Source organism: Lentinula edodes (genome assembly GCF_021015755.1).
Source record: "Lentinula edodes strain Le(Bin) 0899 ss11 chromosome Unknown C8R40scaffold_4, whole genome shotgun sequence".
In the NCBI taxonomy this organism is placed as follows: domain Eukaryota; kingdom Fungi; phylum Basidiomycota; class Agaricomycetes; order Agaricales; family Omphalotaceae; genus Lentinula; species Lentinula edodes.
The window spans coordinates 863,701-881,482 of record NW_025764310.1 but is presented as its reverse complement, the minus strand read 5'-3'; the positions used below and the strand labels follow the sequence as shown (position 1 = coordinate 881,482).

The 17,782-nt window shown below is 46.5% G+C and overlaps 6 protein-coding genes across 6 annotated transcripts; 3 read left to right on the top strand and 3 right to left on the bottom strand.

Annotated features, from left to right (window-relative positions):
* Nucleotides 1–1,004: 1,004 nt before the first annotated feature.
* On the bottom strand, nt 1,005–5,700 carry C8R40DRAFT_1166671 (uncharacterized protein; the record flags this gene model as incomplete). Its single annotated transcript, XM_046230891.1, has 4 exons — nt 1,005–1,447; nt 1,513–2,122; nt 2,178–4,841; nt 4,903–5,700. 4 exons carry the CDS (start codon nt 5,698–5,700, stop codon nt 1,005–1,007), a joined length of 4,515 nt encoding a protein of 1,504 aa, XP_046090523.1.
* A 486-nt stretch (nt 5,701–6,186) lies between these two features.
* On the top strand, nt 6,187–9,704 carry C8R40DRAFT_1086561 (acetate--CoA ligase). The gene is made up of 16 exons (XM_046227348.1): nt 6,187–6,341; nt 6,399–6,538; nt 6,595–6,771; nt 6,825–7,048; nt 7,117–7,235; nt 7,347–7,459; nt 7,516–7,685; nt 7,744–7,823; nt 7,913–8,065; nt 8,194–8,273; nt 8,329–8,591; nt 8,650–8,738; nt 8,821–8,926; nt 8,984–9,129; nt 9,187–9,325; nt 9,420–9,704. The coding sequence occupies exons 2-16, from the start codon at nt 6,406–6,408 to the stop codon at nt 9,546–9,548; spliced, it is 2,121 nt and encodes a 706-aa protein (XP_046090522.1). The 5' UTR covers nt 6,187–6,341; nt 6,399–6,405; the 3' UTR covers nt 9,549–9,704.
* Nucleotides 9,705–10,846: 1,142 nt separating this feature from the next.
* Nucleotides 10,847–11,670, bottom strand: C8R40DRAFT_1066503 (uncharacterized protein; the record flags this gene model as incomplete). The annotated part of the gene is made up of 3 exons (XM_046225790.1): nt 10,847–11,004; nt 11,079–11,231; nt 11,460–11,670. The coding sequence occupies 3 exons, from the start codon at nt 11,668–11,670 to the stop codon at nt 10,847–10,849; spliced, it is 522 nt and encodes a 173-aa protein (XP_046090521.1).
* Nucleotides 11,671–13,076: 1,406 nt separating this feature from the next.
* Nucleotides 13,077–13,614, top strand: C8R40DRAFT_1066502 (uncharacterized protein; the record flags this gene model as incomplete). The annotated part of the gene is made up of 2 exons (XM_046225789.1): nt 13,077–13,280; nt 13,342–13,614. The coding sequence occupies 2 exons, from the start codon at nt 13,077–13,079 to the stop codon at nt 13,612–13,614; spliced, it is 477 nt and encodes a 158-aa protein (XP_046090520.1).
* Nucleotides 13,615–15,440: 1,826 nt separating this feature from the next.
* C8R40DRAFT_1036278 (uncharacterized protein) lies at nt 15,441–16,069 on the top strand (the record flags this gene model as incomplete). Its single annotated transcript, XM_046223570.1, has 2 exons — nt 15,441–15,722; nt 15,797–16,069. 2 exons carry the CDS (start codon nt 15,441–15,443, stop codon nt 16,067–16,069), a joined length of 555 nt encoding a protein of 184 aa, XP_046090519.1.
* A 643-nt stretch (nt 16,070–16,712) lies between these two features.
* On the bottom strand, nt 16,713–17,760 carry C8R40DRAFT_1166667 (Alpha/Beta hydrolase protein; the record flags this gene model as incomplete). The annotated part of the gene is made up of 3 exons (XM_046230890.1): nt 16,713–17,486; nt 17,549–17,646; nt 17,706–17,760. 3 exons carry the CDS (start codon nt 17,758–17,760, stop codon nt 16,713–16,715), a joined length of 927 nt encoding a protein of 308 aa, XP_046090518.1.
* Nucleotides 17,761–17,782: the final 22 nt, after the last annotated feature.

The window sequence follows — 17,782 nt, the reverse complement described above, 5'->3', positions numbered from 1 at the left end:
TTCGCCGTATTGAGCGGTCCAAGCATGGTCTAAGTACTAATTTCGATGGTCATCTACAACAGGTATGTATGCCATGAAACCACGTCACGTCACTGAGACCCTGACTTATTGCGCGTATCGGTCAACAATGGGATGCGCGTAGATGGAGAGATGAGTGAAGGAAGCCATCTATTACTAGAATAGGAATATCGGCGCTGGTTCCCACGACTGCGATTACAATTCTTGAACCGAACCCTGACCGAACCAGCTTCCCTCCTCATAATCCAATCAGTTGTAGTAGCTAGTAGCAAGATGTTGTTTTGGAGGCCCGAGGTTATCAAGAGAACCGAAGGAACATTTATTTTATCTTCCCTCAGATTGCCCAAACCTACATATGAAACGAGGTTTCCGTTGGTTCCAACAAACCTTACTTATCTTTCTGGCAATTTCAGGATGAATCTTGCCTTTGTCAGTTCAATCTCTCAATTGAAGACATTGCAAATTCCGTCTATACAATGAGGGGAAACGTTCGTGGCTGTCTTTGTCCAGTCAATCATCCTGTTATACGCAAACACCTGCTCTCTCTCTCGACCTCCGATTGACAGTGTACAGTCTTGAGTTGACCTCCGACATGTTAACGCTTTTTCTCGATGTCCTAAACACACCAAACCTCAAGGTCCTCACAAACAGGAAACTTCTCTTCGAGTAAGGGCCGAATAGCGCTATGCTCTTTCATCCAAAGATCTTGTTGTGACCTCGGTTCATTCTTTTATCCCAATGTCGCAGCGCACGATACTGAGGCTCAATCTTTTCGAAGAGTCCCTCGTTTTACCCTGAATGATATTCCTCCCGTAGTTGACTAATGAGCAAATGCGAAAATTGAATGTCTTGTTTTCTAAACAATAAATTGAATTCAAGTTCTCAATTGTGAACAGAACAAGGGATTAACAGGGGATAACCATTATCAACGAATAAGACATCCGAAATTGACAGATAAACAGAATTGGTGTTGCGTTAGACATGGACTATGAGGTTTTGCCATACCAATTTTCTCGAAGTAACTGTTGGAACTGCAACGACCACCATCCTCGCTCTTCTCTTTCCATCTCCGTAGAATCAAAACTACTTCGCCCCATCGCGTCTTCAATAAGCTGTGCCGAAGGACTTTTTGGAAGCGGCAGTCCGGTGTCCAGAATTGATTCAAGAATCCTCCGCCGGTCTTGCTCGAGAAGGCGATTAGGTCCTTCGATATCGCCCGTAGTTTGGGTGAGTCCCTGGGTGGAAAGATTGCGGAACGTAGATTGAGAGGAGAGTTCAAAGGCGGAAATCCATGATTTGCAAGAAGGATTGGAGGTTACGGTAAGAGGTAATTGAAGTTGAACAGTCTTGACGCGCGTCCCGGTGCACGAACTGCTTTGGCTGAGATCAAATTTTACTGGAAGTAGGTCTACATATATCGACGAAGATCCTAGTTTGAGCACAACGGGTCAGACGGTTAGATGTGGCATTGCTACGGGGATGATTTGGACAGACCCTCTGCATCATCTCCGTTTGAGGCCTCTTCTACTCCCAAAACCCTCGCGACACCGATATCACCACAAAGAGTCCATCTTTCTGACCCTTGTTGTTCTTGATGAATTTGGTTCGAATTTTCCCTTGAAGACAATCGAGTAGTGGCAAACACAACCAAGTCTGAGAACACTAAAACCGACAACTGAGGTGGCGGAGGCGGGGAACTGGTCTCAACAGAACGAAAAGATACACCTGTGGAAGCGGAATTATTTGATTTGACGGATCCGGATCTTGATCTTCTAGTGTCCCAATCGTTTATTGCATCTACAAGCTTGTTCGTGGTATTGTTCATCTTGACGTCTGAGGCCCGTCTTGGATCGGAGTTGCGGGGGGTTTGATTTAAGTTTAGACAAAGCAATTCTCCATGGCAGAGTAGACGACGATCCCTTCGCGCCAAGTTTGTCGTGGCAGGTAATCCGTCGATGCGTTCGGAAATACTCTTGATGAACTCGTATTCTTCTTCTCTTGCCTTGACCGTCTGAAGAGTCTTGATGACTAGACTAGTGGAATGAACCAGCATGACAGTCGCCAGATATTCTTCATGGTTCTTGGGAGTAACGTTCAATAGCTTCTGCTCACAGCGTTATGTTTTAGTCAAATGAAAGGTAATCTAGACTAACACTCACCCGAAAGAGATCAGGATACGTCGCAATTCTCTCCGCAGGTTCCAGCAACATATTCGCAAAGCTCACCCGACGTTCCAATGTCTTTTCCTGTATCCTCACAAACTCACCAAAATCGCTCTCGCTATCCTTGACCAACCTTCGGAGCATCTCTGAAACATTCGATAATTTGACCAGATACGGTTGATATATCTCCAACCTGGGCACGAACGAACGAAGAGCATATGCTACTCTCGTCCCTCCGCGATCTTCAGCTTCGGAGACACCGGCGAGCGGGCATTCTGGTGTCTGAGATAACTGTAGGGTATCTCGGATCTCAGTATGTAAGTTAACAATGTCCTCCAACCAGTCCAAAACCTTAGCTATCTCGAGAGGGACGCCGGCTATCCAGGATTTCGTGGCGTGGACTCGGAGGGGAATAATGAAGAGGCTTACGACAGAAGACAGACGCTCGACAAACACAGTCTCTTGTGTGCGTAGCTCCCATATCACTTCTTGCCGTTGGACTTCTACCTCGCCATGGGCTTCAAGCAGAGACATATACATATCAGGACCGACCATAGAGCGCCAGGAAGAGGGTATAGAAGGTTTCTTGAAATTTTCACTGTCCATTGTCCTCTGTGTCAAACTAGACCGCGCCACTGGGGTTCGAGAACGATGCCGTGGCTGACGCCGCTCTCTCGATCTGGACTTTTCACTTCGTTCAAAATGTTCTTCGCCAGTTGAGGAAATGAGATGCCGTTGCTGCTGTGGCTCGTATCTCTGATTCTTTCTGTCTTCGGGAGCTTGATGCGAACGTCCTCTGGCCTCGCCACCCCCTTGACTCAACGTTCTGAACAGATTTTCTGCTCCGACACTGAGTTCATTGTCTACTTCGTGTTCCCAGCTTGATCTTTCCATCGCAACGTCTACACCCGAAGCCATGCTATCGGCAGGTGGAAGCATTGATTGCAGCGACATATCGATATCGTTGTTCTCTTTGTCGGGCACTTGATCATTGACTACGGAAGGGTGATAGATCGCGTCTGACTCCGATGGTGGAATGCCGAAAGCTTGACGAGTGCGTACTACCGCTTCCATGGATCGCTTGGCTAGCACAACAGATTCGTAGGAGTTGTGAGATTCCCGCTTGACTGTTGAAGGTGTGGGACTCGATCGGCAGTAGGGTGTGGCTGTCGAAGTAGTCGGGGACAAGGGTAAAGGGGAGAGTGACAAATCTCTGGTATAGGATTTCCGTTTTGAGATGAGCTTTTGATCTTTCTCACTCGGAATTGGAGCATGAGGGATACGAGAGTAGTGAAGACTTCCACCGATATTGGCAGAAGATTTATCCTTGCTCTTTGATGTTGTCGGCAGACGTGGTGATGGCGGAATATGATTGTAACGGCCGGGCGGCACAGGAGACGGAGAATTAGATATGGCTGAGGCAGGATGCAAGGAATGTCGTTTCGAACTTAGAGCTCTGTCGAATTCAGGCTCATTGGGGACCCCTTTTCCAACAGTAGATTCAGAGGGACTGGAATATCGGCTTGATCTTCGGCTCGTGCTCGGAACGGGTGCCGGAGGTGTAGGGGTTACACTGGGATTAGTGGCCGACCTGATCCGTTGAAATTGTTGTTTCATAGCACCCGGGTCCTCTTTACCCTCAAATCCATAATCAGACTCACTGACTTCCTGATCCCTATCATTGAGCCCATTGGCTTCCTCGCCCAGGGACCCACTAACGGCCAATCCCTTCTCTCCACAATAATCACTCTCCCCTTCCGACAAAATGCTTCTGCCACTGCTGATTTCCGCACCCAAACCTGGAGCACCCATATGACGATTGATATCACCGGCACAGCCTGAGCTCGATTGAAGACTGAAGTTGTCTAGTCCCTTCACAAGCCCTAATAGAGCGGCCTTCCGTCTACTATGCGTTTCGTCTAACTCATTCAGATCAAGGGATTGGTTTGACCGAGCGATTCCGGTTCCGGTTCCGGTCGTATCCGAGAACTCCGCTTCCTCGTCGTCAGTGTAGATGGAGCCCGCTGAGGGGTAGGATGCGATGGACGAACGTGATTGCCTTTTCGGGACGGTATCGCAGACTGAATGAGGAGCTCCTGTACTGACATTGATGTGTTCATAAGTATGGTCTTCATGGTAAATTTGAATACAATCAGGTTCATGCTGACCAGACCGATTTTGATTGGTGAACATCAGTCCTAATCCGATTTTTCCTTCTTGGCCCTGACCAGGCTTTGACCGACCAGGAAGCCTCTGGCTATAGCCGTATGTATGGAAGCGAGGATGTAAATGAAAGGACGGGTCATCTTCACTCTCAGAACTGGACGATGGGACGACTACCGCATTCGTCACAGTGAGTTTACGTCGATCCCTGCCTTCTACCTCGTAGCGATATTCGAGATCTGATTCGTCCGTGCTGGCATTTGCATCAGTTTTATGACTTTTGACGAATTGTCTGGCAGTCCCGGGAGTAAAAGTTCCTCCACGAAAGCGAGGAATGTGGGATGTATGCGGTGTCTGATGAGTTTTCGAGGTTGAAGAATGATTGGACTGAGCTGTTAGAGTATTGGCTGCTGTCACAAATGTACCAGGATCTGTACGTGACCGACTGCGCGCGTTCATTTGTCTGTGCACGTCAAAGGTTATCGCTGGCTGATTTTCCTGAGAAAGATCCACACTTAATCAGATAACGATGGCGTAAGTAGAACATGGATGAGCATACTTTTGTGACCTGAGCATCAGAAACTGAAGAGACTGTGAGTGCCGTGGAAGACGACGACTTTCGACGAAGGAGACTCCGTACTGATCTTAGCGCTCCTCCACCTGGACTCGATGTCTGCGCGGGTGTAGGAGAAGGGGAAGCAGATAATTTGGGTGTAGGGGCCTTTAATGCTGATTTTAGAACGCTACCAGTTTTGGGCGTAGTTGTTCGCTTCGGAGTTGTACAACGATCCTCGCCAGCATCATAAGTCATTGGCGTATGGGTAGAGGGAGGTTTCAACCTCGGCGAAGGTGATGGATACGGCGAGACATCGATACTGCCGCCGCCACAGCTACCATAATCTTCTGAGCCATTCTGCCGAGAGAGTTTGATGGTGGGGGTTGAGATCGTCATCCGGGATGGAGGACGAGTCATTTTGTCTATCGTATCGCGGAGAGAAGGTAGGAGTTGCGCTTCCACTAAAGGCAAATTGTGCATCTGACTTTCGCGTTTCTTCATAGAGCTCTCCGCAGAAGATTTCCTTGAACGAGGTTCTGTTATGCAGTGACTGTTATTGTATTCGAGAGAAGATGGATCCGAAGACGCCGATGAAAGGTAGGAAATGGGCATGTACGCATCCTGTGAGTGATCTTCTGAGAAACTGGAATTAGCTCGCTCTACGCGATCTTGGTTTGGTAGAACAAATCCCCCCGCTGCTGCAAAATGAGAAGGAGGAAAATATTGGCGAGGTGATTGAAAAATTGGAGGAGCAGGTGAACGAGATTTGCTACGAGATGTATTTGAGCGAGAAAGATGCATTTTACGTCTAAAACAATGCTGAGAAAAGTGTAGCAATGGTCATAATGCATAAAGTGAAGTTTTTTACACGTCTAGATGTGATATTCCCAGGCTCAGGAGTTCCGCCTCCAAGTGCTACTGCTCTATTGCCCTGGGACAATCTCGATTCTCAACGCTGAAAATTTAAATTTAATATTATCCTGTGGGTCAACTTAGGAGAATGTTCAGTCTTTTGCGGCTCCTGGAGCAGGGTATGACATTACTATTAATTGGTAGTTTACTCTATTAGTATGAGCTTCTCAAAGCGACAACGCCGTTTGGTTGGCCAAGTTCTGGCTCAATGTTATTCATGATCAAAATTTGTGTCAAAGGCTGCGGCATTGAGGGGAACCAAGGAAGGAGCCCCGCTTGAGCTATGTACCCCGCTTACCCCGCATTGCACGGACTTCCAAAAGAGGAATAGGCCTTATAAGGGTGACAGGTGATCATACGATCCCGTCTTGTTCCAACATATTATTTGACATAAATACTGAGTGTCTTAGAATCTGTGCCGTTCCTCCCCCCTTTATAGATTTCCACCGTCTCTACTGCGATTCTCACATTCAAGGAAACCAGAGTTGTTGAACCGAAGTAACATTACCCGGCAGATTTCTCAACACAAGGTAAGCCGCCATTATATAAATGCATTTTGATTCCTTCCAATAATCATTTCAATTCAGAAATAGTATGTCCGCTGCTGCAAGTAATCTCCCTGCGCCTGCTAGGCATGATTCCCAAGGAATCCCTATGCATTCGCCTGGACTTAGGCTCACAACTGCTACTAATCCCCACAAGGACATCCATCCTGTACCAGATAAATGTATGTTGCAAATTTGTTATAAATTCATCATCCAGTACTGACTAACTTTTTTCTAGCTCATATCGGTCCCGATATCGAAGCTTACAAGGCTGCTCACAGCGACACCGTTGGTCCGCACTCGGATAGTTGGTGGGCTCAACAAGCCAGGGATAATCTTACTTGGATCAAGGACTTCAGTATCGTCAGGACTGGCGGGTTTCCTTCTGCTGAAGAATTGAAGGAGGATAATCCGAGTAAGCCCCAACGTCCCGAGCATCTTTCCCTCCTGCTAATCCGCTGTTTACAGATCCCCCGTCTACCTTGCCTATTACCTGGTTCCCGGATGGTGCTCTTAACGCCTGTTACAATTGCGTCGACCGACACGCTTTCAGAAATCCTGATCAGACAGCCATCATTTACGAAGCTGACGAACCCGGAGAACATCAATATATCACCTATGGCATGCTCTTGAATGAAGTTTGTCGTGTCGCTAATGTATTGAAAGACATGGGTGTCGGGAAAGGTGACACTGTAAGTTATTGTACCTTACTATTCATCTACATCATGTATGTATCGATTAATTCTCTCTCAATATTCAGGTCACAATATACCTTCCCATGACATGGCAAGCTGTTGCCGCATTCCTCGCCTGTGCACGTATTGGTGCTATTCACTCCGCCGTGTTTGCTGGTTTTAGTGCAGAGAGTTTAAGAGACAGGTAAGTACCTGTTCTGTTATTGGTCTAGCACGCTTTGATTCCAATTCGGATCTTTGCCACTCTCGGATAATTGGAACATAAATCAACTGACTTACTATTCCCCTTATCTAGGATTCTAGACTGTGGCTCGACCGTGTTGATTACCGCCGACGAAGGTCGTCGTGGGGGGCGCTCTGTAGCCACCAAAGTTATCGCCGATCAGGCTTTAAAGGAATGCGGAGATGGTAACCGCATTGATTGTATTCCTTTGTTTGTTTCTCATTGCTTTTTCATTCTTCAGCGAACCCTGTCAAGCATGTTCTAGTCCTCAGCCGCACAGGTTCCCAAACCGTCGCGAACCAACACTTTACTCCCGGCCGCGATGTTTGGTGGCACGAAGCGGTTGCAAATGTCCCATCGTACTGTCCCCCTGAGGTGATGAACAGCGAGGATGGATTGTTCATCTTATACGTAAGTTCTCAAAATTTATGAGATAATTTTGCCTTGGTCCAATTATACTGTCTTTCAGACATCTGGTTCTACCGGAAAACCAAAGGGAATCCTACATACTACCGGTGGATATCTGCTCGGAGCTCTTCTAACCGTCAAGTACGCGTTACCTGTGTCGTGACTTTCCGCAATGCTGACCGAAGTTCACCCTCTCCCGCTAATTCAAAAATTCTGCCTTTCACCGATAGATATGTATTTGACGTCCATCCAGGAGATAAATTCGCATGCATGGCAGATATCGGCTGGATTACAGGCCACACATACATCATCTACGGCCCGCTTTCACTTGGCACGACAACAACAGTTTTCGAGAGTACCCCCGTGTACCCGTCTCCCTCAAGGTGAGCTCTGCCTATCATCGCTTTCGCTTTTAAATTCGTTTTCTCATGTATCTTTCCTCTTCGTCTCACCTACGCACGCATGCTCATTTATTCGTGCCGTCCCACACATCATGCACTGCCGTGTAAAGGTACTGGGAAACCGTATCCAAACATGGACTGACGCAATTCTACTCTTCTCCGACGGCAGTCAGACTGCTCAGAAAATTAGGTGTGTAGCCGTAAATTAATTTACCTGCATTCTTTTTAACATTTTGTATCTACAGGCCATCAACATGTTCAAGACCATGATCTGTCTTCACTCCGAGTTCTCGGATCTGTCGGCGAGCCGATAAATCCTGAAGCATGGAATTGGTTCAATGAGCATGTCGGCAAGGGTGAATGTTCCATTGTCGATACCTTTTGGCAAACTGAAACCGGATCTATCATCGTCACTCCTCTTCCTGGAGCTATCGAGACAAAACCTGGCTCTGCGACGGTGCCTTTCTTCGGCATCGAGACTGAAATACTGGACTCCTTGAGTGGGAAGGTTAGTCATGATTACTTCAAAAAAGGGCGCGGGGCTCAACTTTTTTTTTTTCGTTCAGCCGCTAGAGGGTGATAACATCGAGGGCGTTTTATGTATCAAAAAGCCCTGGCCTTCAATTGCTCGGACTATCTGGAATGATCACAAGCGGTTAGTTTTTAGACTTAACGTTCACATTATATGATTTAACGTCACAACGCCTTTGTCTGTTCCCTCCTTTTGGAAATTTCAGATTCGTCGACACTTACCTCAGGCCATACCCAGGATACTACTTCACTGGGGACGGCGCCGGCCGTGATGAGCATGGTTACATTTGGATCAAGGGGAGAGTAGACGATGTATGTGCCCTTCCATAACAATTCCCATCATCTTGATCTCTGATCTTCAAATAACAGGTCATAAACGTTTCTGGTCACCGTATGTCCACCGCCGAGGTTGAGTCCGCTCTGCTTCTGCACAACGGAGTCGCAGAGACTGCTGTCATTGGAACGGCGGATGAAATGACGGGTCAGGCCGTCAACGCGTTCGTTACAATGAAACCGTGAGTGTTGCTTTCCCTAGCCCATAACGAAGATTTAACAAGTTTTCTTCTTCGAAGTGAATACTCCTACGACCTCGCAACTGAGCCTGCACTTGTCAAGGAGCTCGTTCTCCAAGTGCGAAAGATCATTGGTCCATTCGCGGCTCCGAAGAGGATATTCATTGTCGCTGATTTACCGCGAACCAGGAGCGGGAAGGTGAGATTATAATCGGATCATAATATTGATCGTTCTTCTGAAATTCGATTGCTGATCTTGATTCTTCGGTGCTTCTTTTGTCTTCGGCATTCAGATCATTCGTCGTATCCTTCGTAAAATTGTTGCCGGCGAAGGAGATCAGCTAGGAGATCTTTCCACTGTTGCTGAACCAGAAGTGGTCGAGGTGATTAAGAAGAAGGTCGCTGATAGTATTTCTGCGTGATGGGGGTCCTATTTATCAAAGGGTATCTTCTTTATTTACACTAGGGATTCGATGAGAATTAAAGGAAGAGAATCAAGATCGTGTAATATTTTGTATAATCATTTATGTCGTGTATATATACATTGGCTCAGGCTGTCTCTTCTATCAATCTATATTTTCTTATTGACCGATTTCGTTCATATACATAGCGCCTCGTCTGTTGATCGGTCTTAATTGTCTCCTACTCTCTGATCCGAGTGAAGGTTAGGAGTTCTTCAGCAAGTCCTTAGCCTTGCCTCCCATGTCATTTAGAAAAATTCGAACGGGAGAGAACGGGTGTTACATAGGTCGGGAGGCCAAGGTATGAAGGCATTTAGAACAGGTATAAACAATACAGGGAGGAGGTGCATGTGGAATCTAAACATTGGACTCGAACCAGTCACTGCTGCTGAGACGTGATGAGGCTGCCTTCTAGTCACGCCCGGATGACAGACCCTAACACCTTTGAGCACCTGTTGTCACAATCGGAACTACTGGCTCGAGTCTATCTGAACAAATTCAAAACATATATCATTGGACAATTGTGCTCATTCTAGTATGTGGGGGACTATGTAAATGCATTTATATCATGAATCGGTGTGGGCCTGAAGAATTCCCCGGGTCTCCCAAGACCCACATCGACTCAACAACATGTGCGGCCAGGAGGGGTTTGAACTCCATCTTATGGACTTGCACAGATCCTAAGATACTCAGAGGCAAGGTCGACGAGAAAAATTTGACTGAGTACCCCTTGGAAAGCTCGGTGATTGACTGCTCCAAGTTATTCGCCAGTCAAAAAGGCTCAACAAAAATTGTGATATTACAGCGTGTCCAACGCGGACTTTGTAAAGAGAAAATCAGGATCAAATAATCTTTAGGAATAGAATTAAGTATGTAGGATACGTAGGACCGGGAAAAGACAGATTACTAGGTTCCAGAATAACTTGAGAGTTCTCGTACCGGACTCACACTTTCAGACTAAAGCACCACAAGTCAGGAATGTGAAAATACTTCGAAACTCCGAGCCTGCTCCGAGCCAATGACTAGCACTGTTATCGATGACGAATATTCCAACCAGCTCGCAAGGGCATAGTTTAGTAGAAATTGTTGATGATGGTGGGGCTGTTAGTGTTGGTAGTACTATCACGCCCAATGGCATTAAATGCTCCCCCATGGATAGAAAGTTCATGACCTTGATTGAAGAAAGCTGCTGGTGCCTGTTTGATGGAATCAGAGACGAGGACATCCGTCACGTCTATTCGAGCTCATGATTTCACAATTTAAACCGGACGTCTGTTGGATGAGAACTTCGTGGTCTCAGGCTTCGACTCGGGAACCTCCTCAGCAGATTGCACACCCGCTGATTGCATCAACTCTAAACAATCTAACGTTGGCAAACGCGAAATCGTCATAGACTGGGCCATTACACCCTCGTACGCTGAAGACCGCACCAATGATTGTTTGTTGTGAACACGAGAAGTAGAGGAGGTGGTGATTAGGGGATTGTTCTACTATTGCCTGCCATCTGCCTCTGCGCCTCTTCCTCTTCCTCGTTGTTCACCGATAAAGCATTCTGAGGCGTTCTCAATCGCTCGTCATACAACCATCCTGATGGTCGTTGTGGCAACAGAAAGCGGATGCCGTCTTCGGTCGTAAACGGATGTCCTGAGAAGTAATTGTCATATGTAGCGGAACAGAGAATGAATGTCGGTTCGGGGTTGGCGAAATAGGATTGGCGCATCAAAGCGTGGCGTACCAAGGCAGAATTAAGCGACGAGAATGATACTGGGAACGACGATGTCGAAACTCCAATTCAAAGAATTGTGGCCTCGTAGGGCCTCATGTGAGCATTGGGTACGGGAAAAGGAGAGCAAAGAGAGATTTCTGTGACACCTTTAGTCGGCGAATTTTCTTCGTTGATTAATTTCACACAATGCTTTGGAAACCACCCTCTCTTCTTCCCCAACTGCCCATACCACCATCCTAACGGCTGCTGCTCCAGAACCATGACGATGTCCCCCGTTGCTAGCGATAGTGCTGAAGGAAAGTTCGCAATATGGCTATGTTTAACCATGCAATAGGTCGAGCTAAGGAAGGGGGACATCAAGAGCAAGGCCGACCTTGAAGAGCAGAACCGACTTCAACCTGGGGTCTTGAGGATGATGAGGATGCCACAGGATTCTTTCAATTCTGGTGTAAGCATACGCTCGACATTAGTCGTGCTCGTTAGGTCGATCTGAGAGATCGACCGTGACAAAGCACCGGAAAGTTTGATCCTTTAATATTTTCCCTGCGCCGAGCACGTTGTTAGACGGTTCCCGAGTAAGCTGGTGACTACGTAGTCGAAGAGATTGAAGGCGCATGTCAAATTTTTTCATGCTTGATTGGGGCTTGTAGACGATGGGAGTTGAATATCAGGATCTTACCGTTTCAGACCTGTAGCCTGCGGGTTGCCACGATTTCGTATAAGCGCCCGAACCTGCTTCGAGCGCCGAGGCCCGACGCTCAGCGCTCATGCGCCGCAACCGCACAGATGAGACAACCTATCAAGACAACGACGGACCACAAAGGATTACAACAACAAGGGCCCACCAAAAGTCAGATACCTCCTGGTGAAAGTGGACAGTCGACACTGCTTCGAGGACTGTTGACTCTGGATCATAGCCATGTCCAACCCGTGTCCTCGCAGCTACTAGTGACAGGCAATGTAGGCTCTTAACTGAAAGCGATCATTGGTGCCCCTGCCACTGTGCTTTCGATGAGGATCACTGCCTTTGCGTCAAACATCTCTACTATGTAATGTGTAAGCCTTCCTCTATCCTCAAGGTTCTCTTCATGATCACTGACCCGCAGACTGCGCAAAATTTGTCGCTTTTCGAGTCTATCGGACAAGACTGACTAGCAGTTTGACTTTCAGTACTGACTCGGATTCACTCCATCCTCTATCCGAAATTGTTGCGGAAACACTTCGAATTCTATGAATCAATATTCAATTTTGCACAAATAATTTTCTCGAGGCACACTTGCACTTTGCGTCTTCATCACCAGTTGATGAACAACATTCTTGCTGCCCGCAATGAATCCATTTTCTGAATTACGGCGCCTTTTCAATGATATCTTGGGGCAGTTCCATGTAGTGAACTTGGACAGTCAGCAGAGTTTAACAGCTCTTCTCGTTGCCCTATCCCCAGCGAGTTCGTGTGTTTAATCATACAGAACCATCCCAGACAGTAAGATTGACCAAGAAATACTTGAACTGTTGGTTTTCTCTATTATTGTTCCCCCAGTCAACACAGCTTCTCCAACCAGCTTCTGACTTGTGCCTTTGTCATAATAATGTTGACTATAAAATGCTCTGTGGTATGTTCCTTGAACAATCTACAACGTTCAAGCCAATGCTCATTCTATGTGTAGATTTTGTCATTTTCTTTAACGTACCTACTCGGGACGTTCGCCACTAGTCTCAATAATTTGACCATCGATGCCGTTGTTCCAATCTCTGGTACCAACATGGGGGCAGTACAGATCCCCGACGGTGGCACACGCGTATACTACCAAGAAGACAGTGGCTCGATTATTGAAATGGTCATCACGAATGCCTTCACCATGTCCGGAGTATACAAAGAGTCTACGGTCTTGGTTCCTGCTTCGCAGGTCAGGTCCAATTCTCCTGTGGCGGTTTCTTTGGTAGCAGACGGAGACACCTTCCTTCAAGTCAGTTATTCAGTTCAGTAATCAGACTCTTCCAAACTGAAGTTTTCTGATAAATCACCAGGTCCACACGTTCTTCTTCTCTCCGGAGAATGTACTCAGCCAGTACTACTGGGACAGTGTACTTGGTATTCAGGGAGGCGCTAATTGCCTTACCTGTGTAACAAGTGAAGGGTTCGTCGGTGTTGCAGGTAGTCAGATGTTATATGCCATAGCAAGCTCTGCTACTTCTCCGCCGACTTTACGAGTAGGGTTTGTGAGTGCAGGCTCCCCTAACACGATCAGTGAGGCAGTTAACACCGGTGGTGCCTGGAGTGTGGCCTCTTTGTCAACCTGACCATCAAACTACCGTTGACAATTTTGTATATGTTCATAGTACAGTAGCTAGTTTCCCCGGTTGAATATTCTATATGGCCGAATTGCGTCTTCGACTCCAGCACCTCGTTCATATCTTTGACATGTTCCACATCCTGCACGATGAAGTAACCCACCTTGCTGTCGTTTCCTCATCCATGTCGAATGGTTTTTTCAAAGGAGAGGGAGAGGGGGTACTTTAACTTGGGCTCATCATCACCGGAAATTACAACGGATTTTGGCCAAACCTTGTATAAATACCAGACAGGGTAGAACGGGGGGTCTCGCAATGTCCTCCACCATTCTTCACAAAAGAATTTTATGTCTTTTACAATGCAATCATTTCACTAGGTAGGAGTATGGCTGAGCGTCGCCGTACGAAGGGTATCAAATGCAGGAGCAGCGTTGACCGGGATGATGAGGATAACACGGCTCCTGTTCAAAGTATACGTTGTGATAAAATCATGAGACCCGGGTATAGTTCAAGTCATTTTTTTTCTCCATGCGCCCAGGACGGTTGTCACACAATTTTCTAGTAGTTTCGTATTAGTTGAACTGTCGAAAGTCGAGGGCAGAACTATAAGCGCCAGAATCGGCTTTCCCGTCCCGGTGTGAAAGCAGCTGATATGCGGATGCGATGCTGCGTTCGTCGAACTGACTCTTTGTACTTTTGTATAACGGCGACGCAGAGACTGCTCATTAGCCCAGCGGATGAAATTATGAGACGGACTTTCACTGCATGAACTGTGAGTGTCGTCCTATCTTTCTCAAAACGAAAGCTGGTATATGATGAGGATCTTTCAATCAGCTTAATTAGGCTTAATTGAGAAGAGGCTCGTCTGACGATCCTTTGCCGCGCTTCAATCTCATCAAAAATTACGTCGGCTACATATTCACTTTTCGTTACTTCTGAGGGCAGGCAGCGTTGGACGTCGCAGAGACTGTTAACGGGACGGAAGAGGAGGGAAGACAACCTGCCGAATCATCTTTGACCCTTCCAGCGATGCCTCTCAAAGCTTCCAACTCAAGCAACTAAGCTCTGCCTCTGCCTCTGTCTTTTCGTTTTCGCAGTGGCAGGCAATAGGCACTTTTAATCGATCATCAGTCCTCCTTCTATCCCATAATACCTGACAATTTCTCCAAGGTCCAATACCTTCGGGCAACATGATTATGTTAACGTTGCTCTTGAACTCAAATGTTCAGACCCGCAGACCGCGTAAAATTTGTCTCTATTCGAGAATATCGGACGATACTAAGTAAGAGTCATACTGACTGATACTGATTCCTGACTGATTTACTCCACGCTCTATCCGAAGTCTTTGCGAATGCACTTCGAATTTTGTATTGAATTTTCCACAAAATATTCAGCTCGAGGTACGCCTGTACTTCGCATCTACATCACCAACTGATGAACAGCATTCTTACTGCTTACAGTGACACCGTCAACACCTTTCTAATGATGTCTTACACCTTTCTATGTAGTCCAAAAACGAGAGAATCGTGACAGTCTACTGTACTAATTCATTAATCCTACTTTTCTCTTCTTCTTTGCACCAGCTTGCAATTGGCACATTCAGCGAATCTATGCTAGACAGCTTGAATATTAATAAAATTTCAGGAAGTACTTATACTGTCGACTTCCTCTGTGTTACCCCAGTCAACTCAGCTTCCTCGACCAGCTTCTGACTTACGTTCACTATACAATGTTCACTATGAAATTTTCCGTGGTGAGTCCCAATCCCTCGAATGATGTTCGACGTTCAAGCCATTGCTGATTCTACACCTCACCTTATCGTACAGATTGTATCAATGTCTTTAACGTACCTGTTCGGGGCGTTTGCCAGCAATTTGACCACCGACGCCGTCGTTCCAGTCTCCGGTACCAACATGGGATCGATACAGCTCCCCAACGGTGACACACGCCTGTACTACCAAGACCAACATAACGGCTCGATTATTGAAATGGTCATATCGAATGCATTCACCATCGGAGTGTTTGAAGAATCTGCTGTCTTGGTTCCTTCATCGCAGGTCAGGTCTAATTCTCCCGTGGCAGTTTCCTTAGTCGCAGATGGAGATACCTTCATTCAGGTCTGTAGTACTGCATTCCACCATTTTCCACGAATCGGAGACTTCCAAACACTGAATAGCTAATAAATTATTAGGTTCATACCTTCTTTTTCTCTCCGGAAAATGTCTTGAGCCAGTACTATTGGGACGATGTACTTGGTATTCAAGGAGGCCCGAATTGCCTCACCTGTGTCACAAACAAGGGGTTTGTTGGTGTTGCAGGTAGTCAAATGTTGTATGCCATGGCGAGCTCTGCTACTTCTCCACCGACTTTGCGAGTAGGGTTCGTGAGCGCGGGGGCCCCTAATACAATCAGCGAGGCAGTCAACACTGGCAGTGGTTGGAGTGTGGCTTCTTTGTCGACCTAAGCCACAAACTATGGCTGAAATTTTCTTATATGTACTCAACTAGTACCTAGTACATGTGTCAGTATCTCTGACTCGGAAATTGAATATTTAACTGCTTTCAGTGACGAGTTTAATAAAAACGCCAGCCCTCAAGAAAGAAATTGTACATATCGAATGTACACAAACAATATCAGAATTCAATCATAAATAATATGTATTTCTGATATTCATAAAATTAGCGCAAAAATGAGAAACATCAAGGGAAAGAATACGCAGTCATGTTCCAGGACAAAAAGGAGTACTTTGTCAGGAACCAATGTGGAAGCTCGTATGCTTTTCCATGAGTGTTATAGATATCTGCAAAAAAGCGGCATCATTCCTTTAGGTTTTCGGAGGCTTACACGAGTGGTCACAATCACAACTTCATATGAATATCTTCAACAAAGGACTACCGCTTGGCAATAGAATCTGTGACTCGTCGAGATAGAGACTCAATGAATCTGCAGTTGCGAGGATTTTGACTGTTGCAATTACATCGAGAAGTAGTTGTTAACAAAGACTTTGAGATTGTACCAGAACAGATTGGAATTGAGATATTAAGAGGAAGTGCTGTAAGCGAACAGTAAGCAAACAAGACATACATAATACGATCCTGGAACTAACGTCAGACTGCCGCTTTCATCCAATCGACCACCTCCTCAGCCCATCGTTCACCCTGCCCAGACATGAGGGCGAATGTTATACTAATATGATTATGGCCAGCAGCGATGATCTTGGGTACTTTCTTGTCCATGAGAGTTGATAAAGCATCTTGGAATAGTTCCCCAGTCCGAAGGAACGGCTCTGGATCCCTTTCCGATTCCGCCAACAAAACGCGGTCAAATATGGAAACTTTGTCTTTTGGGATGCCCTGCAGCAAAGACAGCGGAGTGTTTTCCTTTGCCTTGTCCAGGCTACCAAAGAACTGGGTTGCAACCTCTGGATCGAATGTAGGCCCTACTCTTTCCATATCGCAGGTATATGGACAAGAAATCAGGATAATCCCTTTGACCTTCGACTCAACGTTTTCGGGAAGAAGAGAAAGCAATACCATCGTAGCTACATTCAAGGCCCCAGCAGAATGACCCATAATGAACAAAGAGTCGAGATCGATATCGACGACGTTTTCATGAACAAGGGAGTGTGAATTTTCGGTGATCCACACAATTGCGTCCCGAACGTCTTCCGTGGGGGCTGGGTAAGTGACTTCGGGACTCAATCGGTAGTCGGGAATAATGGTGATGAAACCTTTGCGAGAGAAGTACGCGCCAACGTTGGCATAAGCCAAGTCTGCTGGGGCCGGTAGGGTTCTGGAGCCTGTGGCGTATCCTCCTCCATATACGAAGAACAGGATTGGCGTTTTCCCAGCTGCAGGCTCTGCGGGGTAGTATACATCCAGCTTGACCCCATTAATCAATCTCAATCACAAGCGCACTGCATGAAAAAACTGTGAGTACGTACCTTATGCCTGTCTGTAGAACCGTACTTGAAGGTCCTTCGTGCAGTCGATAGAATCAAGGATCTTTTCTCTTCCAACAACGGAGCGAAGTGGCCAATCGCTATACACAAGAATGGGTTGTATGAGATCCAGTTCAGGTAAGGCTAAAAGCGCGCGCACTAGGGAAGATTATCTTCGATATATCTCTTTCTTTGAGCTCTGCAATCTTGTCCATTGCTGAAGGATGGGTGATTTGA